General features: G+C 37.0%; 1 protein-coding gene across 1 annotated transcript; it reads left to right on the forward strand.

Moving 5' to 3' along the window:
- The first annotated feature begins 318 nt into the window (after positions 1 to 318).
- Positions 319 to 19,879, forward strand: LOC127441094 (fibronectin type III domain-containing protein 7-like). The gene is made up of 14 exons (XM_051698273.1): positions 319 to 435; positions 850 to 868; positions 987 to 1,244; positions 1,983 to 2,240; positions 4,919 to 5,176; positions 5,648 to 5,899; positions 5,986 to 6,240; positions 7,342 to 7,599; positions 10,729 to 10,983; positions 11,596 to 11,850; positions 13,236 to 13,496; positions 14,000 to 14,029; positions 14,188 to 14,228; positions 19,183 to 19,879. The coding sequence occupies exons 1-13, from the start codon at positions 376 to 378 to the stop codon at positions 14,217 to 14,219; spliced, it is 2,451 nt and encodes an 816-aa protein (XP_051554233.1). The 5' UTR covers positions 319 to 375; the 3' UTR covers positions 14,220 to 14,228; positions 19,183 to 19,879.
- The last annotated feature ends 5,234 nt before the right edge of the window (positions 19,880 to 25,113 follow it).

Here is a 25,113-nt window from a genome sequence, read left to right on the forward strand (position 1 = left end):
ATATGATACAAATGCCTCTATGGGCTATTTAAAATTGTGTGAGTGAAGAGAATGTTTGATTCTCTGTATAATTGACAACAATAAGTAGAACAATAGTGAACAGCCCAGTCTCTGTGTCTGTCCTCAAGTGTATTGATGCATATCTCTGCTGTCCTTCAGCACTGATAGGTTCACTTTCCCTCTCAGCCAGAGGGAGGGGGCACACGTGAACACTCAGTACTACCAGAACAATAAAATACTTGTTGGATGGAGATAAGAAAAAAAAAAAAAAGGGAAAACAGAACTTAAACCTCAGTCACTACCACGCAGTTATAGATAGTCAAATCCACCGGATAGAGTGCCCTCAAGGCAGCCGATCATCAACACATTCAAGGCATGGAGTCTAAATATTTACATCTGTTCAGTTTTCTCTTATTGATTATCACTGTTTCAGAGGTAAGAACAAATAATCTACTCTCTGTTTGCATACAATTCAAAATAAGTTAGTTAACAGCTGCATAGCCTACTTTGTGGAAGAGTTAAAAAGTGCATTGGCATTCAAGAAAAAACAATTAATCAGAGTTATGTACTTTAAAAACAGCTGAATTATAGCACAGGACAAAAGTTCTTTTTAGTTATACGATTGTCATGTGTTGCAGTTGTAACCTACTTTGTACACAGTGTCATTCCGGATTGGAAGAGAAATATCTCTAGATATAAAATCTGTGCTGAGTGATGCTCAAATTAGCTTCCTTTGCCACTAATGGCACATAATACCATATGACAGAGTAATAGGCGTTCCTGAAATAAGGACGAATGGATACTTTTTGACCTCATGTATATTTCTTTTAAAATTATTTGTCTTTACAGATATGTGCAGCACAAAACGGTACGAAATCTGAAATATTTATTATCTTTGCCATCCTGCAGTGTAATGCGTATCTAAATACTACTGAATAATAACAGTATTATTGTTTATTAGCTATTCTCTCTCCTTGTCTTGGCAGACATCACTTTATCAGTGTTTACCGTCACTTCTAAAAGTATGACGGTGCGCTGGAGTGGACATACTGGCGCAAGCTCGTACAAAATCACAGCGACCCCGAAAAACTCGCCCGAACCGTCTGTGTTCGCACAGTTCAGCGGCAGCACGGTGATGGGTTCTGTTAACTCTCTGTCACCGAACACCGTGTACAGGATGCGGGTCGAGGCCATGGACAACGCGGTGAATGTGCTCAGCAGCGCCGAAACGGAGGAGACAACAGGTGAAATGACCTCAAAGCACAAGTTGGCAAAACATGATAAAAGAAAACTTAACCAGGATGCTTTTCTGCTATTTAAAGGGACATTTCACCCCAAAATTAAAATTCTGTTAGCATTTACTAACCCGTATACAGTATTGTTCAAAACCTTATGACTTTCTTTCTTCAGAGGAAAACAGCAGTATGTTCATCTCGGTCACTATTCACTTTCATTGCATCTTTTTTTTTTTCATACAATGAAAGTGAACGTTGACTGAGGCTGTCAACTCCTTTTGTGTTCAACAGAAGAAAGAAAGTCACATGGGTTTGGAACAACATGTGAGTAAATGACAGAATTTTAATTTTTGGGTGAACTATTCCTTTAAAGGAGGTAACTTTAAAAACATGCCTGTTTTAGACAATCTACTAATAATTAAAATAATTTAATAAATATTTTAATAATGGTCTTGTTTTATTTATTTATTTACCTCCTAATTAACTTCCCACTTGTGCATTAAGCTCTAGTAGTAGTATTATTCAAATATTGATATTGCTTAGTTATTGTTTTTATTTTTTCTGATATATTAAGCACTTTGAGCTGCTTTTGATGCTTTGCAAATAAATCATTATTTATCTTTATATTAATATGATTTTTAATTTGTATATAATTTGTATAATTCTAATAATATTGAAATATTTTTGTAAATAAATATAAACAGATTTATTTGATTTATAATGTGTTTTTGTAAAATGTCCTATCAGCACCGGAGGTTCCCTTCATAGAGCAGGCTTACTCGAAACACAGTGACAGCATCACAGTGGAGTTCGGCCAAGTGTATGGTGCCACCGGCTACATCCTCCGGGCGGAGAATGAGGACGGATTCTTTTCTGAAACTGTGGTGGCATCTTCCCCCGGGACAGTGATCAACTTGCAGCCCTACACCCAATACACCCTAAGCGTGATGTCTGTCAACAGCGGGGGCAGGAGTCAACCCTCACTCCCACTGAGTGCTAAGACAGGTAAACTGACTACAGACTCTAATTAAAACATCTCACCAGCTTACATGATTCAACCTGATATTAACATGCCTTTAAGGAATTTATACATAGGCTAATTTATATTTTATATATATATATAAAAATAAAAAAAAACTGTGGTCTGTTGGTCTTAGCTAGTTTAACCAGTCTCCCAGTCTGACTAATTTTAGTTGGTCAACCAAATGGTCTCCCAGACTGACCAACTGACAAATGCCCAAAACCCCTCTAAATCCATTTTACCAGGCCAGTCTAATCAAAGGAAACCATGGAAACCAGCTTGGTGGCCAACTAAGACTAGCAAACCAGGCTTGTTTAGTATGTTTTTTTGTTTGTTTTTTTGTCTCAGCAGGAAAAATGCAATGAAATAGAACTAGTTTGAGGGGTTATACAGATATGTCTAGCTTCTGTAGTATATCCGAATGGCTCATATTAAAGCAAATGTTGAAAACTGGCATACATTAGGCTTATGTTACAATTGAAAGTTTCAGGCAACCTAAAAACAACTTTTTACACCCACCCTGACTTAAATTTGATTACGTAAAGTGTCATCTTCCATGACTTTACATTATAAGGCTTACATAACAAAAACAAGTATGCCTTATGACTTTCCACTCAAAACTTCAAGACATTTTAATATTAAGTTTATTAGCTAAAGAAGATCAAACACTGTAAATTTGAAAGAAAACGGGGCCCTGTTTTCTGTTTAGGTGACAATGAGTTGGTATTCAAAACCTGTAGCGATAATGCAGTATTGTTCAGTCAAGCTATTGTGCATGTGGGTACCTCAGGCTCTAGCAACTATTGATGGTAACTGAATCTTTTGCTGGACTTTAGAACCAAAACTGAATAAAAATATAAACCATGAGAACTAGGCTATCGCCTCTCCCCAAGGAATGGCTTGACGTAACATAAGAGGGACAGATCTGATTAAGTTTAATATATAACAACAAAACTCTCATTCTATCCCATTTCACCCTGTAAGCATGCTGCAGGTTACATCTGTGTCCTATGTCTGTCCCTGTCAGACATTTTTACATGCAATAATTGTATATCTAATTGTTTTATGCCCAAATATAAGCATTGATACAGCTCAAATGAACTAATTCGATTCTAGTCTCTTTGTTCCTAATTGATTTAATTGATGGGGAAAGGCTGAGCAGGGATGGAGCTTCTTTCAGGTGTAATGATCGAAACTCGCAACAAGGGGCAGTAATTGTTTACAGTCTTATCATTCACTCTGCTGATGCTAATGTGGTGTTTTGTTCTCTTACCATTCCTTCTGTCCAAAAGCGACATGCCCATTGATTTTGGAGCATAGTGGATTTTGAATGTAACTTTTGTATCTCTGATTTTCATGCACAATGGAGGCATTCCCTGTTCGTCAGCTGACGGAAGTGACGTTTCAAATGCTCATGATGCATTGCCCTAGCTTTAGCACGTTAGTCAAACTCAGTCAAAGCAAGGTCTTTCTAGCAAGTCAGTCCACTGTCGGCCATCTTTCGAATGCTCTCGGGAGGCTATTTCCAGTCATGACAGTGCAGCTCCTATCTTCTAGAATGGGGAAAGACCGAAATCTCAAAAACGACTGGTCAAGATTATGATCAAAGAGCATATTTAAAATCAGCAGTAAAATCTGACAACACTGGAATCATAAATTGTGCTTCTTTACCTCGTGCATGCGTGTTCTCGGGTTGATTGACAGGCAATGTCTGTATCTAAAAGGTGATTGGCTCTTTTACCAGTAAGGCGGGAATTCCTTTCCTTTCTCCGTTGACCATTGGGTGCTTAGAGCTGCTTGGCTGGGCATTCCAATTTCTCCCATTCATTTTAATAGAAGTGGCCCATCTCTGCTAGTCTCTGACTCAGTTCAACACTTATATCTCAAACAACGTACATATTCACACAGCCTAGGGTGATGGTAAAGCATTCAACTCACATTAAAGCATTCAACTCACATTTGAAAGGTGCTGTCTTTGCAGAAGTTTGCTAGTTTCCACATTCTCCATTATTTAAAGTTGGTTTGTCAGACCAGCATCAGTCAGGTAGCTCCGTCCCTTCCGTTACGTACGGCAAGCCATGAGCACTGTGTGCATGAAGTGTCCAACATTCCAAACTCCGTTTTGATGGTTTAAGAAGTGCATCATCCTGGTACTCGTAGTGCACTTCTTTTTGTTGCATTTTTAGTATTAACATACAACTCTCACTACTTACTCTGCAAAATGGCATAGAATAGTGCAGGAGTGTGCGATTTGGGATGCACCTCTACTCTTTTTCGTACAACAAAAAATGCATGGTGATCAGATGGAATTTTGCTTGTCCTTAGTAATAATACAGAATATATTTGATAGATCAGGTCCCCATGAACCCAAGCCCCCTTGCATGCTAAATGAAAACTATAACAACTGTACTTGCAATTACATACTGTATAGCACAACTAAATTGTCAAAAAGTGTTTTTACTTTTACTGCTTCAGTCTGTTTTGAATAACAAAATCTCTATTACTACCTCTTTATTTCTCTCACTCTCTCTCTCTCAGTTGTTCTTTCCTGATCTTTCTATCTCCCTTTCACTTTATCTTTCATTCTCTTGCTCCTGCCATCTCTGTCAATAAATAATTTTTGTCTTTCCTTCACTCTGTCTCTCTCCCTTTCTCTCTGCAGTGATGGTGGCCCCAGAGCTGAGTTCCTTCTCTCCCAGTAGTGACACCATCGTGGTAAGCTGGAATCCAGTGGACCATGCAGTGTTGTACACTCTGTGTGTGATCATGGAGGGATCAGATACTCGGGTCAAACTCAACACGTCTCAGACCAACATAACGTTTGATGCCCTTGAGCCTGGTACCACTTACTGCATCAAGGGCAATGCCTGGGATCCCGATGGTAACCAAGGAGATGACATCACCATCTACCAAATCACACGTAAGGATTACTCAACCTTTGCCTAGATTACAACTCTACAACTCTGGGATGCTTTTCTGGGATGCTAAAATTTTTTTTATTGGACACTTCTTGGCTGCTTTTTCTTCACTATCTGGTCTAACTCATCCATTTATGTTTAATCAAAATGTTAGTTTTGTAAAGAAATGTATATGTTGGCACAGTTAATATTTTTCTACAAAACTAATTTTAAGCATTTAAGCATACAGTAAGTCTTTAGATCAAAAGGTTTTTAAGGTCATGAAAAACTTCAGTCTGTCCAAACTTTTGGTGAGAAATCAACAAATATGATTCATAAATTTAGCTTTAAGTAAAAAATACATACTTTCCATTAGCTAGGTACTTTTTTCAAAGTTAGTTTCATACTATAGAATCACTGTAGAATTTATATTATATAATGCATCTTTTCCTTTTCTTTTCTTTTCCTCTCTCTCTCTGCCCCTCTCTCTTTAGGACCCCCTGTCCCCAGGGAGGTGCAGGTACTGTTGACACCGGGTCGCTCTATTGGTCTGGAGGTTTATTGGCAGTTGGTCCATGGTGCCGATTCGTACTTTGCTGTGAGCTCAACTGGTCAGAACTGCAGCTCCTCAGATGGCTTCTGCATCATCAGTCCCCACAGCTGCAGTCAGAACAACACCATCACCGTCACAGCATCGAACCAAGCTGGGCCCAGTGACCCGTCAACCCCAGAGGACTTTCTCACTTGTATATATTACACATACATGCACACACAAATGTACAAATGTTCACATTAATGAAGTTTGTTTTCATGTTCTGTGTATTGTTTTCAGTCCCTTGTCCTCCTGAGCTGGTGTGGGTTGAGGAGCCGAGCGCAGGGAACTGTTCCGTCATCTGGTCTGAGGTTTTGTGGGTGGATTACTACATTGCCTACATGAAAAGAGATGATGGTTTAGAAGAACACTGCAACACCACTGGCACGGCTTGCAATTACGAATGCACATGTGGATACACATACCTTACAACTGTATTCGCTTACAACCAGGCCGGGTCAAGCCCACCGGGTCAAATAGTCAACTATACAACAAGTATGTATTACACACACTCTAAAAAAAAAAAAAAAAAAAACACACACACAGGTCTACCAGGGCACATACCAAACTACTGTAGCCCCCAAATTTATTTGGATATTTAAAGGGATAGTTCACCCAAAAATCTAATTCTTTCATCATTTATTCACCCTCGCTTTGTTCTAAACACATATGACTTTCCTTCTTTCATGGAACCCAAAAGGAGATATTTGGCAGAATGTTAGCCTCAGTCAACATTCACTTTCATTGCATCTTTTTCCATACAATGAAAGTGAATGGTAACTAATGATGTCATTCTGCCTAATATCACCGTCTATGTTCCACAGAACAATTACATTTATTTGTGTTTAGAAACAACATGAGGGTGAGTAAATGAAATTTTTCATTTTTTGGTGAACGTTCTCTTTGAGTCTCATTTGAAAATGTGTGTATCGCTTTGCAAAATATAACAAAATATCAAATAAAGTAGCATTACACCATTTTTTTTTTTTTTTTTTTTTTGATTTACGAATTTCAATTTATATCAAAATTCCATCCATTTAAATTGAGTACTCTATAACAACAACAAAAAAACCTAAATATTTCATATTTTTTTAATTTAATTTTGTAAAAAAAAATACACAATTCAATTTGATGGCATTTTTTTATGAAATTGAAATGCGTAAATCTTAAAAATAGGCTAAAATAATTAAGTGTAGCAGTATTTTAAAGAAATACAGCACAAACACATGGAAAAAAAAAAAAAAAAAAAAAGATGTTTGTTATCACAAATAAACTTTCTGGTTGTCAAACTTTGTGGAACATGTCCATAGTTAATGTGATGAACTACACCATTGGTTAGTTCTGAGTAAAAGTCTATCATCATTTCTTTGCAGATGCCACTTGGTTTGATATTTTGTTATCTAATGCAGTGACATTCCTGTGAGTGTGATTTAAGTGTCCAAAAGTATCCTTATACTTTTTAGGTCCACTGTACTGTATGTACAACCCTGAACTAACGTAAACTAAAATTCAATAAGATACAAAATTTTACCTCTCTCTCATGTTCCCTCTTGCTATATCTAATTTTCCTCTCTCTCTCTCTCTATCTATTCCCAGTCCCATGCTGTCCAGAGGATGTGTCCGTGTCCCTGATATCCACAGAGACGTTAGAGATCTCGTGGTCAGCGGTTCGAGGAGCTGAGTTATATGAAACGATTGCTGCAGATGGGACTGAACTGATCCACTGCAATGACACGGCCCCAGTGTGTGCGCTCTCTGATCTCACCTGTGACAGCCTATACAGTGTAGTGGTGCGGCCATGCAGTGAAATACAAGGATGCAATTACACCTGCAGACCACACACACGCCGGACAGGTACGCAAACACACACATATACTGTACGCTCATTTGCACCCAAGCCCAAGTGTACAGAGATTCTCTGCTCTTTGCAGATGCTGGACAACTGTGTCCCGTAATTATATAAAATGACTTTTTTATTTTTTGCCTTTTACTGCTGTCGGTGGTGCCTTTTTCTCGTGATATCAAATCATTTCAATTTATATTTCTTAGTAGGAAAACAATTTCACTATACACAGAAAAGCACATTATAGTACACAAATAAAACAAATAACCATTCATTCTTATGTAGGCTGTATATGGTAATACAAGACAACGTGTTAAGTTAAAGTGAACATTACTACACTTATATACAATGCTTAACATTTTATTGCGGATTATGTATGTATTTGTTTATTAATTAGAGTACTTATAAAGTATAAAAAATTTTTTATAGTAGCCTAATGAAAGGAACATTAATGACTCCTATTAATTTAAATACATATTGGACACCATGGTTCTTAGTAGTGTACTGTACACCATGCCAGCAAGAAACTTACCCTGATATACATTTTGTAAGTTCATGTGGGACTGTAATTACATCAGTATTTATTTATTTATTTTTATGGAAAAATATATTTTTCTTACACATTTTAAATATGTACTGTATAAAAATTTACATATATGAATTTTAGAGACTGGGTGCATGTTTTATTGATTTACAGTTGTGCTCAAAATTTGCATACCCTGGCAGAAATTGTGAAATTTTGGCATTGATTTTGAAAACGTTTACATACTCTTGAATGTTTGGCCTTGTTACAGCCACACAAGGTGACACACACAGGTTTAAATGGTAATTAAAGGTTAATTTCCCACACCTGTGGCTTTTTAAATTGCAATTAGTGTCTGTGTATAAATAGTTTATGAGTTTGTTAGCTCTCACATGGATGCACTGAGCTGGCTAGATACTGAGCCATGGGGGGAAGAAAAGAACTGTGAAAAGACCTGCGTAACAAGGTAATGGAACTTTATAAAGATGGAAATGGATATAAAAAGATATCCAAAGCCTTGAAAATGCCAGTCAGTACTGTTCAATCACTTATTAAGAAATGGAAAATTCGGGGATCTCTTGATACCAAGCCAAGGTCAGGTAGATCAAGAAAGATTTCATCCACAACTGCCAGAAGAATTGCTTGGCATACTGCAACCTCAGGAGAAATACAGGCTGCTCTGGAAAAAGACGGTGTGGTTGTTTCAAGGAGCACAATACGACAATACTTGAACAAAAATGAGCTGCATGGTCGAGTTGCCAGAAAGAAGCCTTTACTGCACCAATGCCACAAAAAGCCCGGTTACAATATGCCCGACAACACCTTGACATGCCTCACAGCTTCTGGCACACTGTAATTTGGAGTGAAGAGTCCAAAATAGAGCTTTATGGTCACAACCATAAGCGCTATGTTTGGAGAGGGGTCAACAAGTCCTACAGTGAAAAAAATACCATCCCCACTGTGAAGCATTGTGGTGGCTTACTGATGTTTTGGGGGTGTGTGAGCTCTAAAGGCACGGGTAATCTTGTGAAAATTGATGGCAAGATGAATGCAGCATGTTATCAGAAAATACTGGCAGACAATTTGCATTCTTCTGCATGAAAGCTGCGCATGGGACACTCTTGGTCTTTCCAGCACGACAATGACCCTAAGCACAAAGCCAAGTTGACCCTCCAGTGGTTACAGCAGAAAAAGGTGAAGGTTCTGGAGTGGCCATCACAGTCTCCTGACCTTAATATCATCGAGCCACTCTGGGGAGATCTCAAACGTGCGGTTTATGCAAGACGACCAAAGACTTTGCATGACATGGAGGCATTTTGCCAAGATGAATGGGCAGCTATACCACCTGCAAGAATTTGGGGCCTCATAGACAACTATTACAAAAGACTGCACACTGTCATTGATGCTAAAGGGGGCAATACACAATATTAAGAACTAAGGGTATGCAGACTTTTGAACAGGGGTCATTTCATTTTTTTCATTGTTGCCATGATTTGTTTTATGATTGTGCCATTCTGTTATAACCTACAGCTGAATATGAATACCATAAGAAATAAAAGAAATGTGTTTTGCCTGCTCACTCGTGTTTTCTTTAAAAATGGTACATATATTACCAATTCTCCAAGGGTATGCAAACTTTTGAGCACAACTATATTTATTTATTTATTTGGGGGGGGGTGTCATAAATTCCCAGTATGCCCACCTCTTCAGACACTACTACACCACTGCACTAGTGTTATACAATGTGTGAGTTTTTTTTTTTTTTTTTTGGACATACACTATGGTAATACCATGGTATTTCCTTTATATTAAAGTTTTGCAATTTTTTGAAGTACCTTGAAGTATCGTGTGAATACAATGGCATATGACTATGGTAATCCTTTAGTAGTATGTTCAGGGCTGTAATGTGGTAACAATTCTAGGGGCCCACAGGTCCAGGGGGGCCCACAAAAATTTTTAAACTGTATTTTTCAATATGAAATGGGTCCAGAGCTATATACAGTACAGTAAGGGGTCCCACAATTACTTGCTATGACCCTGAGCATGCTATATATATAAAAGTACCATTTTATTACCATCTTACCATCTGATACCATCACTGTACTATGGTACCACCACAGTACTTTCTTGTAAAGGGACTGTCTTTGCCTAGAGCACAAATTGGCTCTTTACACTTACTCAAATGCACCATGATATTACCATGTTTTTTTTTGGACATGATACCATGGCAATACCATGTTTTTTTTTAACATGTATCAAAGTAATAGCAGGGTATTCCTAAAATGAATAGTTCACCCAAAAATCATTTATCATGCCATCCCACAAGTTTATGACTTTCCTTATTCTGCTGAACACAAATAAAAAATTTTAGAAGAATATTTCAGCTCTGTAGGTCCATACAATGCAAGTGAAAGTACCTTGTAAATACCATGGCATATGCATATAATAATCCTTCAGTACCATGCTATATATCAAAAGTACCATGGTATTACCATCTGATGCCATCACTATACTTGAAAACTATTGGATGTATTTAGATCAGCAGACATTACTTTTGTTTCTTAGTCCCTTTTTAATGAAGGTTTGCTTATTTATAGACCATTTCTCTCTCTTTCAGCTCCCTGTACCCCTGAGATACTGAACGTGACTCAAGTGAGCTCTTCAATAGTGCAGGTTTTCTGGACAGCTGCAAAAACCCAGACTAACTACAGCGTGATCGCCACAGGTCACACCGACTTGCTTTCTTGCTCATCCAGTGGCACTTCTTGTTACATCAGCAATGTGCCCTGTGGATCCACATATGAGATCAGCGCCTACGCCATCACAGAGGCAGGACAGAGCCTGCCCAGCTATACCATTCCCCTGGAAACAGGTACAGTACTGAACGTGGTATACAGATGGAGATGTTGAAGAAATAATTCACCCAAAAATGAAAATTGTGTCATTTACTAATCCTCATGTTGTCCCAAACCCATATGGCTTTCTTTCTGCTGTGGAACGCAAAAGGAGACATTTTGTGGTTGCTCTTTTCTATGCAATTCTAATGAATGGGGACTAAAGCTTTTAAACTTCAAAAATGTTGCAAAAGAACCACAGACGTATCATAAAGGATGTCAAGATGTTCAGTGAATAATGACTTAAATTTTGGTCTTTTTCTATCACAAAGCAATAGTATGACTTCAGAAGACCTGTAATAGAACACACGAGTCATATGGACTAGTTTTATGATACTTTTTCAATGCTTTTGCATTCTTTTTGAAGCTTGAAACCTCCAGTCCCCATTCATTGTATTTGCATGGAAAAGAACAACCACAATGCAGATCACACAGGTTTGGAATGACATGATGGAGAGTAAACAACAGAATTTACATTTTTGTTTTGTGAACTATTTCTTTTAACAGATGTTTATAGCTGAAAATTGCCAATGTAAAAATGTCCTTCAACATTTATGGAGTGTATACTGTGGTAACCCATTTCTCTTTAGGACCCTGTTGTCCTGACACTCTAACAGTGGAACAGGTGACCCAAGCCATGACGAATGTGACTTGGTCACACGCTCCGGGGGCACGGTCCTATGTCACCTCCCTGACATCACTCAAAGGTCACGCCAAATGCCACACCATGGACACCCACTGCCTTATGGGATGCATCACATGTGGCACCAACTACAGTGTGTCCCTGGAGGCCATCAGCATCACTGGCCACAAAACACTGTGCAATTACCATGGTTTCTCCTCAAGTGAGTTTAGAATGATCCTTCTAATGCTGTCTCGACGGATTAAACGTATGCATCATCATTCAACTAGATTATTGGTAAATGCTCTTTTTTTTCAACTTCTGGATCATTAATTGTTGGGGAAATCCCTTGGCCTTAAGGATACAATCACGATGGAGATCTTAGCTCATGGGTCACACTTCCTATACAATGGTCCCAAAAAGTATTTGGACACTTAAGTCACACTTAATACTGAATAGAAATCATTGCATTAATAGCATAATAACAAACTTAATAACATAATATCAAAATTTACTTTTCTTTGCTATTTAAGCAATGACAAGTTCACACCTGTCCTTGCAGAGTAAACGCAGCTGTATTTCATCACATTAACTACGGACATGTTTCATGCCATGTTTGTCTTAATTTTAAGTACTTTATATCCTGTCTGTTGTTTATAATGTGACACTTAAACTTCATTTTGTGAGATATTTTGCTTGAAAAGTGAGATTAGACTTTATTTAGGTTATTAGGCTAGTTTTTATTTCAAATAAGTGCCACTGGTGTGATATTTTTCATACATTTTTAAGCATGGCTTAAAGGGATAGTTCACCCAAAAATGAAAATGATCTCATCATTTACACACCTTCATGCCGTCCCAGATGTGTATGACTTTCTTTCTTCTGCAGAACACAAATTATGATTTTTAGAAGAATATTTCAGCTCTGTAGGCCCATAAATGCAAGTGAATGGGTGCCAAAATTTTGACACTCTAAAAAGCATATACAAGCATTATAAAAGTAATCCATACAACTCCAGTGTTTTAATCCATATCTTCGGAAGTGATATGATAGGAGTGGGTGAGAAACAGATCAATATTTAAGTCCTTTTTGCTAGAAATTCTTCTTCCAGACCAGTAGGGGGCGATATTCATGAAGAATGTGAATCGCCAAAAACACAAGAAGAAGAATGTGAAAGTTAAAGTGGAGATTGACTGTGCAGGAGAACTTATAGTAAAAAAGGACTTACATTTTGATCTGTTTCTCACCCACACCTATCATGTCACTTCTGAAGAGATTGATTTAACCACTGGAGTCTTATGGGTTACTTGAATGCTGACTTATGTGATTTTTGGGAAATTTTGGCACCTATTCACTTGCATTGTATGGACCAAAAGAGCTGAGAAATTCTCCTAAAAATCTCCAATTGAGTTCAGCAGATGAAAGAAAGTCATGCACATCTCGGATAAGTAAATGATGAGAGAATTTTCATTTTTGGGTGAACTATTCCTTTCAGTGTCCAAATACTTTTTTGGGCCCTCTGTATATTAATTATGATTAACAATATCCTAACAACCTGATTTCTTCACATTTTCTGATCTCATTCTTTTTATCTTTAACGTCTCCCAGGCGCGTGTTGTCCATCCAGTGTGAAACTATACCGGATGGAAAACAGCACACTGCGGGTGTACTGGCGCTCTTCCCCTGGCCTGTATAACTACACTGCTGACCTGTACGGTACCAGATCCAACTATACCTGCAATGCGGCACAAGGGTCCAATGCATGTGACGTGTCTGAGATACTGTGTGGGGAAGTGTACACTGTCGTGGTCGCTCCCTTAATACAGGATGGTTCGAAAGTCACATTCTGCCCTAGAAGACTCTACTCAGGTAAAAGATTATATTGGTGTTTTGAGGAGGGGAATTGTTTTTAATTAACAAAATATCAGAATTAGAATTACAGGCAGTAGTTAAAGATTTGTGTTGATAACAGAATATATTAAAAAGAGATACTTCACCCAAAAAATGAAATTTCATTTATTCATCCTCATGTTGTTTCAAACCTGTATGCCTTCTTTTTTCTTCTGTGGAACACAAAAGGGGATGTTGGGCAGTATGTTAGTCTCAGTCACCATATACGTTCATTGCATTTTTTTTTCCATACTACTACAAGTAAGTGAATGGTGACTGAGGCTGTCATTCTGCTTTACATATTTTTTTTTTTTAAAACAAGTTTGTTAGTACATCTACCGGTTATGCTAAATTTTTACACATTTTAGTGTCATTAAGGATAATAAAGGGGAGACACTGTGCTGTTACTTCAAGATTTCTATTAAATTCTATTCTTTTTTTAATAATTATTTGGACTGACTTATATTTCCTTGTCTTGTCAGTTGCCTGTTCCGGAAACACTGTGGGAATGGGTATGTATTGTCAGTTAAACAGCTGTATCTGAAACTTTGTATTTTTAATGCAGTTATAATACATTTAATAATTTGTTAATTTATATTAAACTCTCTTAAGCATATGTTCTCCATGAATTACCATTGTTACATAACTCTTTTTTTCTGTATATCTGCAGTGATCTATCGAGGGCGGAGGAGTGTGGACTAGAACCCTAATGTGAGTGTTTTCCTATAAAATACAACTGAATATTTACATCTACATCTACGTCATAACTAAACACACACACACACACACACACACACACACACACCGAGTCTCACGGGACGGGTTTACGCTGTAATTTACCTGTGCTCGGGAGCAGGGCATCAGAAAATGGAGCCTTTTGTGTCCACTGTAAGATAAACCATAACATGTGGATATTTTAAAATGGCTTATTGTTGTACAGTCTGTGATAATAAATTCTGACATGTGCACTCTTGGGAATCAAAAGGCGTATCTTAGTCAGAACGCATGACAGATAAAGTGACAGATGTTTTTACATTTATGAACGTGACACAACAGGTTTAATAGACTAACTGATGTTTTTGAAAAAGAAACAGAAGAAACTGATGGACACTAGATATAAGTCTTAAATGTCTTACCAAGTTTGGCTGCAGCTAAAACATGAGACACAGATATTAGAAGTGAACTTTTATGTTTTTATCTCTAAGTGAAATAGATAAAAACTCAAGTTTACCAAACTGTTTGGGTTATGTAGGTTATTACAGAGCAATAACATAGTAACTAATCTGTTAAGATTCTCTATATTGTTATCATTCCATGGGTATCAAACCCCTTGATTTTGGTATTGCTAACACCATGCTCAACTAGCTGAGCTATGGGAATATCATAACTGGCTAACCTCTCTGAATGCAAAATGAGAACTTGAGAACAAACACTTGTTGAATGATTGCTGTTGGGTCCAAAATAGTTGGCACATGCATTTGACTTTCTGACATCAGAAAACATGTGAAACTATTTTGGAACAAGATATTTTTATATATTAGTTTTCATAGATAGTCTTTTTATTTTTAAGACTGGGATAACACACTTTTATAATGATACGTCATTATAGCAACCTCCAAACTTCACATTTGGTCTGTATTTTAAATGTCAATCTGGTGCTGCATTCAACTCATTTCAGAGGATTTCAGTAGTTTACCCAATGCTATAAAATTAAAAGAATTGAAAATGAAATAATTATTTACTTATTGTTTTCTCATTTCATTTTTATTTTGTTTGCTGTGGAACACAAAGGGAGATGTAAGAATGTCAGAGTTGAAAAATGAGAAAAGCAACATAAAAATTATCATAAAAGTAATCCTCTCTTCATGTGCTGTATTTTGGATCGTCCTATGCAGTTTGAGTAATTTGAGGAACAGATCCAAATTTAAACCATTTAAGCAGCCTCTCATTTAAATGTAAAAAAATTGCCACCTCAACAAGTGTTACAACAGCTGCGCATCAGTGTCGTCAAATGCCATCAGTTCTCGCGTGGATGTACATTTTGGAATGAGATGTAACTGCCTTTATGGAAAGGAAGATTTTCAGCAAATAAAACCTTCATTTTCACTCTGTTTCTCACACGGCATGATCAAAGTTACATGTTTTTTATTGTTTATAAGTGGTTAGGTTTTGGGGTGGGGTTGGGTTAGACAGAAGATCTCAATATGATGGAAAGTAATTAAACTGATATGTTTATAATTATAATAAAAAAAATTTGCTGTTAAACAACAATAAATCCGAAGATTGCTGAGCTTATGATGGAATCCTCTGAAATAAAGAGAGAACGGAATGACAAAGAAAAAAGTTGCTATGGAAACGCCTTCATCATGAGACAGCCCTGACTGGGGAGTCATTTTTAAAAGATCAAGAAATATATAATTTTTCATGATATAGCACCTTTAATTTAGTTTTATTTGACTAATTTAACTCGGTAAACTCTGTTGCATTTTTGGACTGCCACTTGCAATTTTTCACACTCAAATTTAAAAGCTCACCATTCATACACAATGTGGACTAAATTAAAAAAATTTAATTAAAAAATACAATAAAACTCCAAGTATTCATAAATAATATTGTATGTGTTAATATTCTTATGATAAACAGAATTTTTTTTCTTTTGTCCCAACTTTGTAAGCATGTAATTCTGGTTCTGTTCTCATTTTGAAAAGTCATATTTTGTTTTACTAGATGGCAGCAAGCACTAAAAAAATTTTTTTTCTCTATCACATTCCATCACAATATACAGATCTGAAATACAGGTGGCGCTCTAATGCATTTTAGCCTAATTTTCAGTTTATGCACCACCCTCATCGTTTCATTGAATATCTTGATTGGACTAGAAGCTCAATCTAGGTGTCATTAGAAAGCTGTTCAAAATTTCATCATCAATCCTATTTTTATGATGATTTGTTTAGCATGCTTTTCCTGCTGGATGGCATATTTTGTTCTGGACATTTAAGATATAACATTGGATTATTCTGCCATCAAGCTAACAGACAAGTAAAAAATGGCTCATTTTTTAGACAACTGCCTAAGGTAAAAGCAGATATTAAGTTTTTAGCTATTTGAGGCTTACAGCAGCAATAAACAATGCATAAAAGAGATGTATGCACTTGATGACTGACAGAAATCATAAATAATTTTGTGATTATTTTGAATCAAAACTGTACAGTCAGATTCCTGAGAATGAGAGCTTTCATTTGATATACAGTGGATATAAAATCTACACACCCCTGTTAAAACAGCAGGTTTTTGTGATGTAAAAATTTTTAAACAAAGAATTTTTGCACCTTTAATGTAAAAATTACAACCTATGCAATGCCACTGAAAACTAAAGTGAAACATTTCAGAGAAAAAATAAATAAATATAAAAAACTTAGAAAAACCTAACTGCATAAGTGTGCACATCCCTGAACTAATACTTAGTTGAAGCACCCTTTGATTTTATTACAGCACTCAGTCTGTTTGGATAAGAGTCTATTAGCCTGGCACATCTTGACTTGGGAATATTTTCCCACTCCTCTTTGCAAAAATGTTCCAGATCTGTCAAATTGCGAGGGCATCTCCTGTGTACGGCCCTCTTCAAGTCCCCCCACAGATTTTCTATAGGATTCAGGTCTGGGCTCTGGCTGGGCCATAGCAAAACATTAATCTTTTTTTTTTTTTGCTGAAGCCATTCTTTTGTTGATTTGGATGTGTGCTTTGGATCATTGTCATGCTGAAAGATGAAAGATCTCTTCATTTTTAGCTTTCTAGCAGATGCCAGAAGGTTCTGTGCCAAAATTGACTGGTACTTGGAGCTATTCATGATTCCCTCCACCTTCACTAAAGCCCCAGTTCCAGCTGAAGAAAAGCAGTCCCAAAGCATGATGCTGCCACCACCATGCTTCAATGTGGGTATGGTGTTCTTTTGCTGATGTGCTGTGTTGTTTTTGCGCCAAACATACCTTTTACAATTTGGGGCAAAAAGTTCAATCTTGGTCTCATCAGACCATAACACATTTTTCCACATAGTTTTGGGAGATTGGATATAGGTTTTTGCCAGGCTTGGATGTTTTTTTTTTTTTTTTTCGTCAGAAAAGGCTTGGGCTTGCCACCCTGCCCCATAGCCCAGACAGATGAAGAATACGGGAGATAGTTGTCACATGTAGGGAGCAACAATACTTGCCAGAAAGAGATGCAGCTCCTTTAATGTTGCTGTAGGCCTCTTGACAGCCTTCCTGAGCAGTTTTCTCTTTGTCTTCTCATCAATTTTGGAGGGACGTCCTGTTCTTGATAATGTCACTGTTGTGCCATACTTTCTCCACTTGTTGATGACTGTCTTCACTGTGTTCCATGGTATTTCTAATGCCTTGAAAAATTTTTGTAGCCCTCACCTGAGGGATACCTTTCAACAATGAGATCCCTTTGATGCTTTGTAAGCTCTTTGTGGTCCATGGCCCTTGTAGTAGCATGCAACCAAAAAGCTGTCAGAAAAATACTTCAAGAACAGCTGAGATTTATTTGGAGTTAATCAGAGTCACTTCTGGTGAAGACAGCTATTTCACATGAGCTTGATGATTGGTTGAACACAGCCACATACCCAATTATAAAAGGGTGTGAACACTTATGCAGTTAAGGTTTTTTTTCTTTCGTTTTTTTCTCTGAAATGTGTCACTTTGGTTTTCAGTGGCATTCCATAGGCTGTAATTTTTACATTAAACATGCAAAAAGTCTGATATTATTTATCTTTGTTTAATTTTTTACATCACAAAAACCTGCTGTTTTAACAGGGGTGTGTATACTTTTTCTATCCACTGCATGACTTGTCCATTTAAGTGCCATGTGAAAGACTTTTATATTCAAATTCATATTTTTACCCTGTTACCTCTAGTAATCTTTATATGTTGTTATAATTTATACATTTTAAAGTCTTGATTACAGTCATGTCAGATTTATGCTGTGTTCCAGACGAAGTCGGAGGTGGGAATAACAGAGTTGAAATTTCCCACTTCCGATCTTAATGCGTTTCAGTCAATCACACATCACGGTCACATGTACAGTACACATGTCAAATGCACAGTCCTCCAGATGTTTACTAGATGGCTATCTAGCTATTTCACGAGCAAAATGGGTGAAAACATACTGTAGGCATTGATTGAAACACAAACAATTCTTCTTTATATCCTCTTGTATAGTTATTGCAAACTGCATGTTCACACATTTCGTGCAGTGAAAATACTTAAAGTTTGTTTTAACATTTCACAAAACCCAATTCCATGTAATGCTCATTGGTTGCCGCCATCTTGAAAAATGACGGCAAATGACACTTCTCGCTGAGGTCGGGATTGATCGATCTACCTCGACTTCACAGGTCGGATGTCCGACTTCGAGGGGCATTCCAGTCAATATTTTAAGTAGACGTGGGAAAATTAAGAATAAGATCATCGCAGAAGACTTGCATAGTGTAATGGAAGGTAAAATAGTGTGAGAAAAAATTACAATGTTGTGGGATCCATTATTTAAAGTGAACAACACTAAAAGAAGTGAACAGCACTTAAGACATATGGCCAATTTATTTGAGTATGGGATTAAAGTTGGACTGCCCCAAATGTCTCAGTCTAATGTCTTTTTTGCTCTGTTAAAGGACACAGCTGAAAGAATATGGAACATCAACTGACACAGGAGGACATTCACTACTCAACATGAAGACCCATCTTGCCCCATATTCTGTTTGCCAGAAATAGCAATAATGATTCGCTCAATGAAAATTGTATATTTTAAAAAATGATACAAAAATATACATATATTTTTAATCATATTGTTAACACTTTAAAATGTGTCATGTTTTTTTTTTTTTTGTATTTACATATACACTTTCTTTTTTGGGGGATGTTTTGATTTTATACTATCATTTTCTATTATTCATTGCATGCCATCAGTACCAAAGTTTTATATGTCCAGAAAAGTCAGTAAGGTTTGTTTGTTCAATGAAGTTATGTGACATATTCTGAATGATTGATACTACAAGTTTAAAAGTTCTATGCAAAATTATATAATGATTCCAACAACACTAAGTATTTGTAGAAATTCCTCTAAGCAGAAAGCCTCCAAAGAACTGAACCAGTCTCATGTACATGGTGGACCTCTACTAAAGAAGGTTACAGAGAAATTCGAACAGCACAAGTTTCAGGATTCACCCCAGGTCATACATGTCCTTTGGATGATACATTGCATTGAATCTGCCTAATGTGTTTGTTCACTGATGGCCTAAAGTCTAAACAGGCTGCTAAATACAATAGTAGTGTCTAGCACTCTGAATAAACAATCTAAAGCATGAAGTATTGAGAAGTTTGTGATAATGTTTTTTTTTTTATTATTATTATTTTTTTTTATTTTTATTTTTTTTAATTAAATAGTAAAAAACCCAATTTAGAAGATCTAATTTTCAAGATTAAAGAAAATATGGAAAAGGAAAAAAGATTTAGTGAGAAGAAAAAAACAACAAAATGAAAACAGAAAAAGAAGAGAATATTTGTATTATTTTCTCCAAGATCTCATGTTATTGTTTGGTTCTGTTTTCTTGATGAGAAACCAGAGTTAAACTATGATGCAAATGTTTTTTACATACTAGGAAAGTAGTGCCTCTAACTTCTTAGAATACTTGTTTTCTTTTAAAGGTGGTTTGCATTACATGGTATGAATTGAAGGGGCAGGTCTAATTTCTCTCCCATGTTTTCTTCATTGTGAGCTCAGTGAAAGGGCTAGACCAACACACATATCCCAAAGACATTTTAAATAGACTGAATTATTCTGAAATGGCATGGTGCCCATTATCTGATATTTGCACCTCTTTTAATATTTAGTCAACAGAGGTGAAGGTCAAAATTCAAGGGCTCACCCAATATAATATTGAAATATTATATTCAATAATATTTGCATATTGCAGACATTAAATAGTTAATTGTCTAGTATATAACATGAAATATATGCTGTGCTCATACCTCTAGCAAAGACCAATGCACTGATTTCTCCCAGCATTCTCCTTGAAGTTCTAAATGAATTACATAACAATATATTGCAGTTGTTACAGGCTGATTTGGCAAAAATATTAAGAATATTGATTTTTTTTTATTTTATTTTTTTTTTTATGTTTTGCCATAAACTGTTCTATTCTTTTTTGTCTTGCCAGTAAATAATGGAGAAACTTTAACATAGAAGTACCATAATAGCACATTTATTTATTAATATGAATTTTGAAAATGAAATCCAGATTGGACAAAAGTAATTTAGTCTTTGTATGGTTGGATCATTGATTCAATTGATTCATCACTGAAGCTCAAAAAGTAATATAACATGAGTGAAATGCATTCATGATAAGACTAGTGGATTATTGCAGGCTAGTGGCAAAACATAATATTTTATTCTTAAACAATGAACTGAACGCATTAACACTGAATGATCTACATTTTAAAATGCTCAACATCTAGATTTTGCCAATTTCAGATTGTAGATGAATTGTGTGTTAATCTGGCTAGGGCACCTCTCCAGTGTTAACCACTGTTAACCCCATTATCCATCAGACTGATCATGTGTATAATGAGCAATAAGAAACATTGCTCACTTGTTTTGAAATATTAGATTTTTACACATTATTTTCTGTAGCAGCAGGGAGGTCAAACAGTTGCCGCAGAAAATACAGTTGGCGCAGATTCTCCATCTGACACCATACCTTGAAGACACTGCATCAAACAAAAAAGAAACACGGGACAAACGGTCATATGGAAATATAGAGAGAATAAGAGCCAAGAAAAAGACAAGTGTGGGAGGAGAGAGGAAGGAGATGAGATAGGCCTGTGTGGGAAGAGAGAGACCAGAAAGTGAGGTGTGTTATAAACACAGAGTTCCTATCTGTGAGTTATCATCTCATAAAAATAACTACATGTAATGGTACCCAGCTGGTATGTGCTGTGCAGAGTGTGTAAACCTCACTCCCCTAGCCTAGAGGTGCACTAGCGACTGACGCTAGGGGCTGTAGCCTTTTGCCTCCTCATTAGCGTCCGCCTCCCACGCTGGAGATGCCGTTTCAAATCCCTCTCAGAGCGGGTCGAGCAGGACTGGTTACATACACAAAAGAGGATTTCATATTCTCTTACATAATGCTTAGTTTACATATTGGAAAAAAGTATATTTTTAATGTATCATATAGTAATGGATCTCTAAGGAAATGTTATGAAATAAGTCAAGATGAATCCTTTAAATATAACAATTATTGAAGCACAAGAGGCGGATGATTTAAGGTATCATTCATGTCTGTAGCACAAACGATGCAGGGCATTAGGATAAGGGTTTGTTTAACCAGTGTTTCACAGTCCTGGTCCTGGAGTACCCCAACACTTCACATTTTGGATGTCTCCTTGAGTTAACACACCTGAACTCATCAGCTTTTTTGTAGAGTTCCTCCCTAAAAAGGTACTGCAGGAAGGATATGCTATTCAAACCAAATGAAAGGGAACAACTGAATTTCTTCATGAAGGGCCCTTCCAAAAGGCTGTTAGCAAAGGGTACATAGGATGGTCAATTAGAGGAAGTCATTTTGTTGTTTATGAACATGTGATACTGGGTGGCGTTTTCTTGATTCATTTTTAAAACTGAGGTAATTTACATGAGATGTTATCTGGGATTTAAAGGAATGTTCCGGGTTCAATACAAGTTAAGCTCAATTGATAGCAAACATGACAATGTTGATTACCACAAAAATGTATTTTGACTTGCCCCACATTTTCTTTAAAAAAAGCAGATATCTGGGTTACAGTGAGACACTTACATTGGAAGTGAAACTTTACATTTTACTTCGCCTCGAACAAATTTGTTCTCACCTGCTTTCTTTGGAAAGAATTTTGAGGAGTTGTTTCCCCTTACTTTGTTTCTTTTTCTTCTCCTCCCCCTCTTTTCTTTTCTGGTATCCCGATTGTTGTTTGGACCTTGTACGTGTTGCGACTCGAAAAATCACCACACTCAGATGACTGCTTCTCTCCGCTCTCCCTGAATGGCAATTGCCGTTTGACATCGTTCCTAGACAACCAATCAAATGCAAATTGCAAATATGTTGTGCACGTAGGAGGCGTGTACACAGATGTGTGCCTGAGCTTAACAAACAGAGTATACGTGCAATTCCGCAATTGTGAAATAATAATAGTCATAATAATTACAGGATCTTCGAAGGCCCCTCACATGCCAGGGGCCTATGCACTCAGTCACCCTTTTCTCCCCACTTACGATGCCCCAGAATAGGCTTTCCTTGCCATCATGCCATGATGACATCTCTGATTAATTTTCACAAAATTAGAACAAAAATCTGCTTGTTTATTATGAAAGGCTCGTAACATGCTGATTAATTAAGCTAAATTTAGATGGAATAAACTTTATGATCTAAAGGGGCCACGTTAAACCTGGCTTAGCTGAACCATCTGAATCACATATCAGACAGAAGATAGAAGATAGTTTCACTTTGCTTAATTTTGTTTTCTGCAGTGTGTTTAAGCGAAAGATGCCAGTATTTGTAGCGGTTTCTCCACTACTGTTGTTAAAATAACCACACCTGCAACCTGTAGGTGTCACAGTCTGTCTCCATCATCTTCAGTTTTTCCCCCGGACTTCATTTCCCATAGTGCACTGCCCTCATCACTTCCATCTGTTTCTTAGTATCCTCACCAATATTCCATTCCCTCATTAGATCCTTTCCTATAAATATCCTCTAGTTTTACCCACTCCTTTGTCAGTGCTTGAAGAGTTTCATTGAGTTAACGAAGAGTTTCGTTGTGTTTATGAAGCGTTGTTAGTTTGTAATGTATATCTTTATAGTTTGTTCCACTCCAGCGATTGTTATTAAAGGATTTAAAGTATTTACTCCTGCATCTCTTCCTCTTCCACTCCAAGAACCCAACATTACAGTGGGCTACTTACAGTAAATAAGGCTTTGTGTGGCGGCTCATGTCTATAGCGGGGAGACAGGCAACGCACACAGAGTGGGAATAAAGCGCATAGCGCTGGACATGCTTTATTCCTGCTCTTGAGAGAAATATTTCTCTCTAGCTCTGAACGATATTTATTCCCACTTCGTGCACATCTACACATGTGCTTACACAATCACTTAGCCAGGTGTCAGATAACTAGCACAAAGATTCAGAGCTCGGTCAGGATTTAATTGCCCTTTGGTTCGGATGCGGACCGGAGTTCGCCTATTGAGTACCCCTCCCCTAAATCCTAAAATGACTGTAAAAACGATGATTTAAACAACTGAAGGAGGGACGAGTCATAATTAATTTTTGTGGTATTCAACATTTAGCCACAAATGCAGTCGATTGAGCTTAACTTGTATTTAACCCTGAATATTCAAATGTGACATGAAAAATTAAATTTCTGAACCAACCGTCTTTTTCTGGTGCTTCAATGACACTTGACTCATGTGGAAACGTTTGGCGCTCCTTTATGGACATTTCACTTGGAATCTGGAGCCACTTGTGCCCTTATGTTCAAAAACACTTCCTGCTTCGGCCACTAGGGGCAGTGGTCCGAATTTCGGTAAGCACAGACAAAGTTTAGCTGAAAAACTTTCAACCTATCATAGTCAAATTCACAGTGAGATCAGTCTGGAGACAGCATGATCACACAGGAAGTCAGCATGTTGTTTCCGCCTTCCAGATTAACAACTTTTGCCACTGGGGGCAGTGTTCTGAATTTTGGTAAACAGTCCAATTTTAGCTAAATTAAAATCAACCTACTGTTTCCGATTTCACTGTGAGATCAGTCTGCTGGAGAAACAGACAACGAGTAAGTGTTTATTATATGCTCACTTTCAAATTGAATTTGACCCCGAATTGGCTGTTTTAAATATGGTAGACATCTAAAACATGGTTTTAGTCCTACGGGATTTTGAAACACTTGTTTAAACCAGATTACTTGAAATTTTAATGGACTCTATAAAGGTATATCTTATGTCCTGCTCTGTATGCACAAATCATTTCCTGATCTCACATGACAATTGCTGCAAAAGACTAAAGCTTGTCTATATTGTAATGTAACAATAACATTGTGTACAGAGGCACTGATATCACAGAGTGATACCTGCGTTCCCTTGGGAGCCCTTTAGTATGTGGCAAAGCTAAAGAGCATGAGTCAGACTTGTGATACAGTATGTTTTACGTAAGTGATCCAGTGGCTCTGACAGATCAAATGTACCACAATCGTGTGCCATACAATAACCCTGACTATTCATCCCATAAGAAAGAAAAATCACAAATGAGATTTGTGTTCCTGTAGATCAAGTAGTAGACTATGGCTCTGCCAATGTCAAGATTCTGAGTTCAATTCCCAAGGAACACATGTACTGATAAAAATGTATACCTTGAATACATTTTATGTTGCTCTTTTTTTTTCTTCTTTTACTTAACAGCAAAAATATTAAATGGAGAGCAAATGGAGACTTTTGCTCATGCCTTCTGCTTTTGCTTATAGTGTCCTATACAGTTTTAGAGGAGATCTCAACAATATCTCACACTGTGCCCAGATACCAGAG

The sequence above is a fragment of the Myxocyprinus asiaticus genome, chromosome 5, assembly GCF_019703515.2.
Source record: "Myxocyprinus asiaticus isolate MX2 ecotype Aquarium Trade chromosome 5, UBuf_Myxa_2, whole genome shotgun sequence".
In the NCBI taxonomy this organism is placed as follows: Eukaryota; Metazoa; Chordata; class Actinopteri; order Cypriniformes; family Catostomidae; genus Myxocyprinus; species Myxocyprinus asiaticus.

Excerpts from the sequence above, each read along its gene's own strand:
- LOC127441094 (XM_051698273.1), top strand. The coding sequence starts at position 376 with ATGGAGTCTAAATATTTACATCTGTTCAGTTTTCTCTTATTGATTATC. Across the intron at positions 1,245-1,982 it reads CGAAACGGAGGAGACAACAG|CACCGGAGGTTCCCTTCATA; the intron begins GTGAAATGACCT and ends ATGTCCTATCAG. Across the intron at positions 14,030-14,187 it reads CGGAAACACTGTGGGAATGG|TGATCTATCGAGGGCGGAGG; the intron begins GTATGTATTGTC and ends GTATATCTGCAG.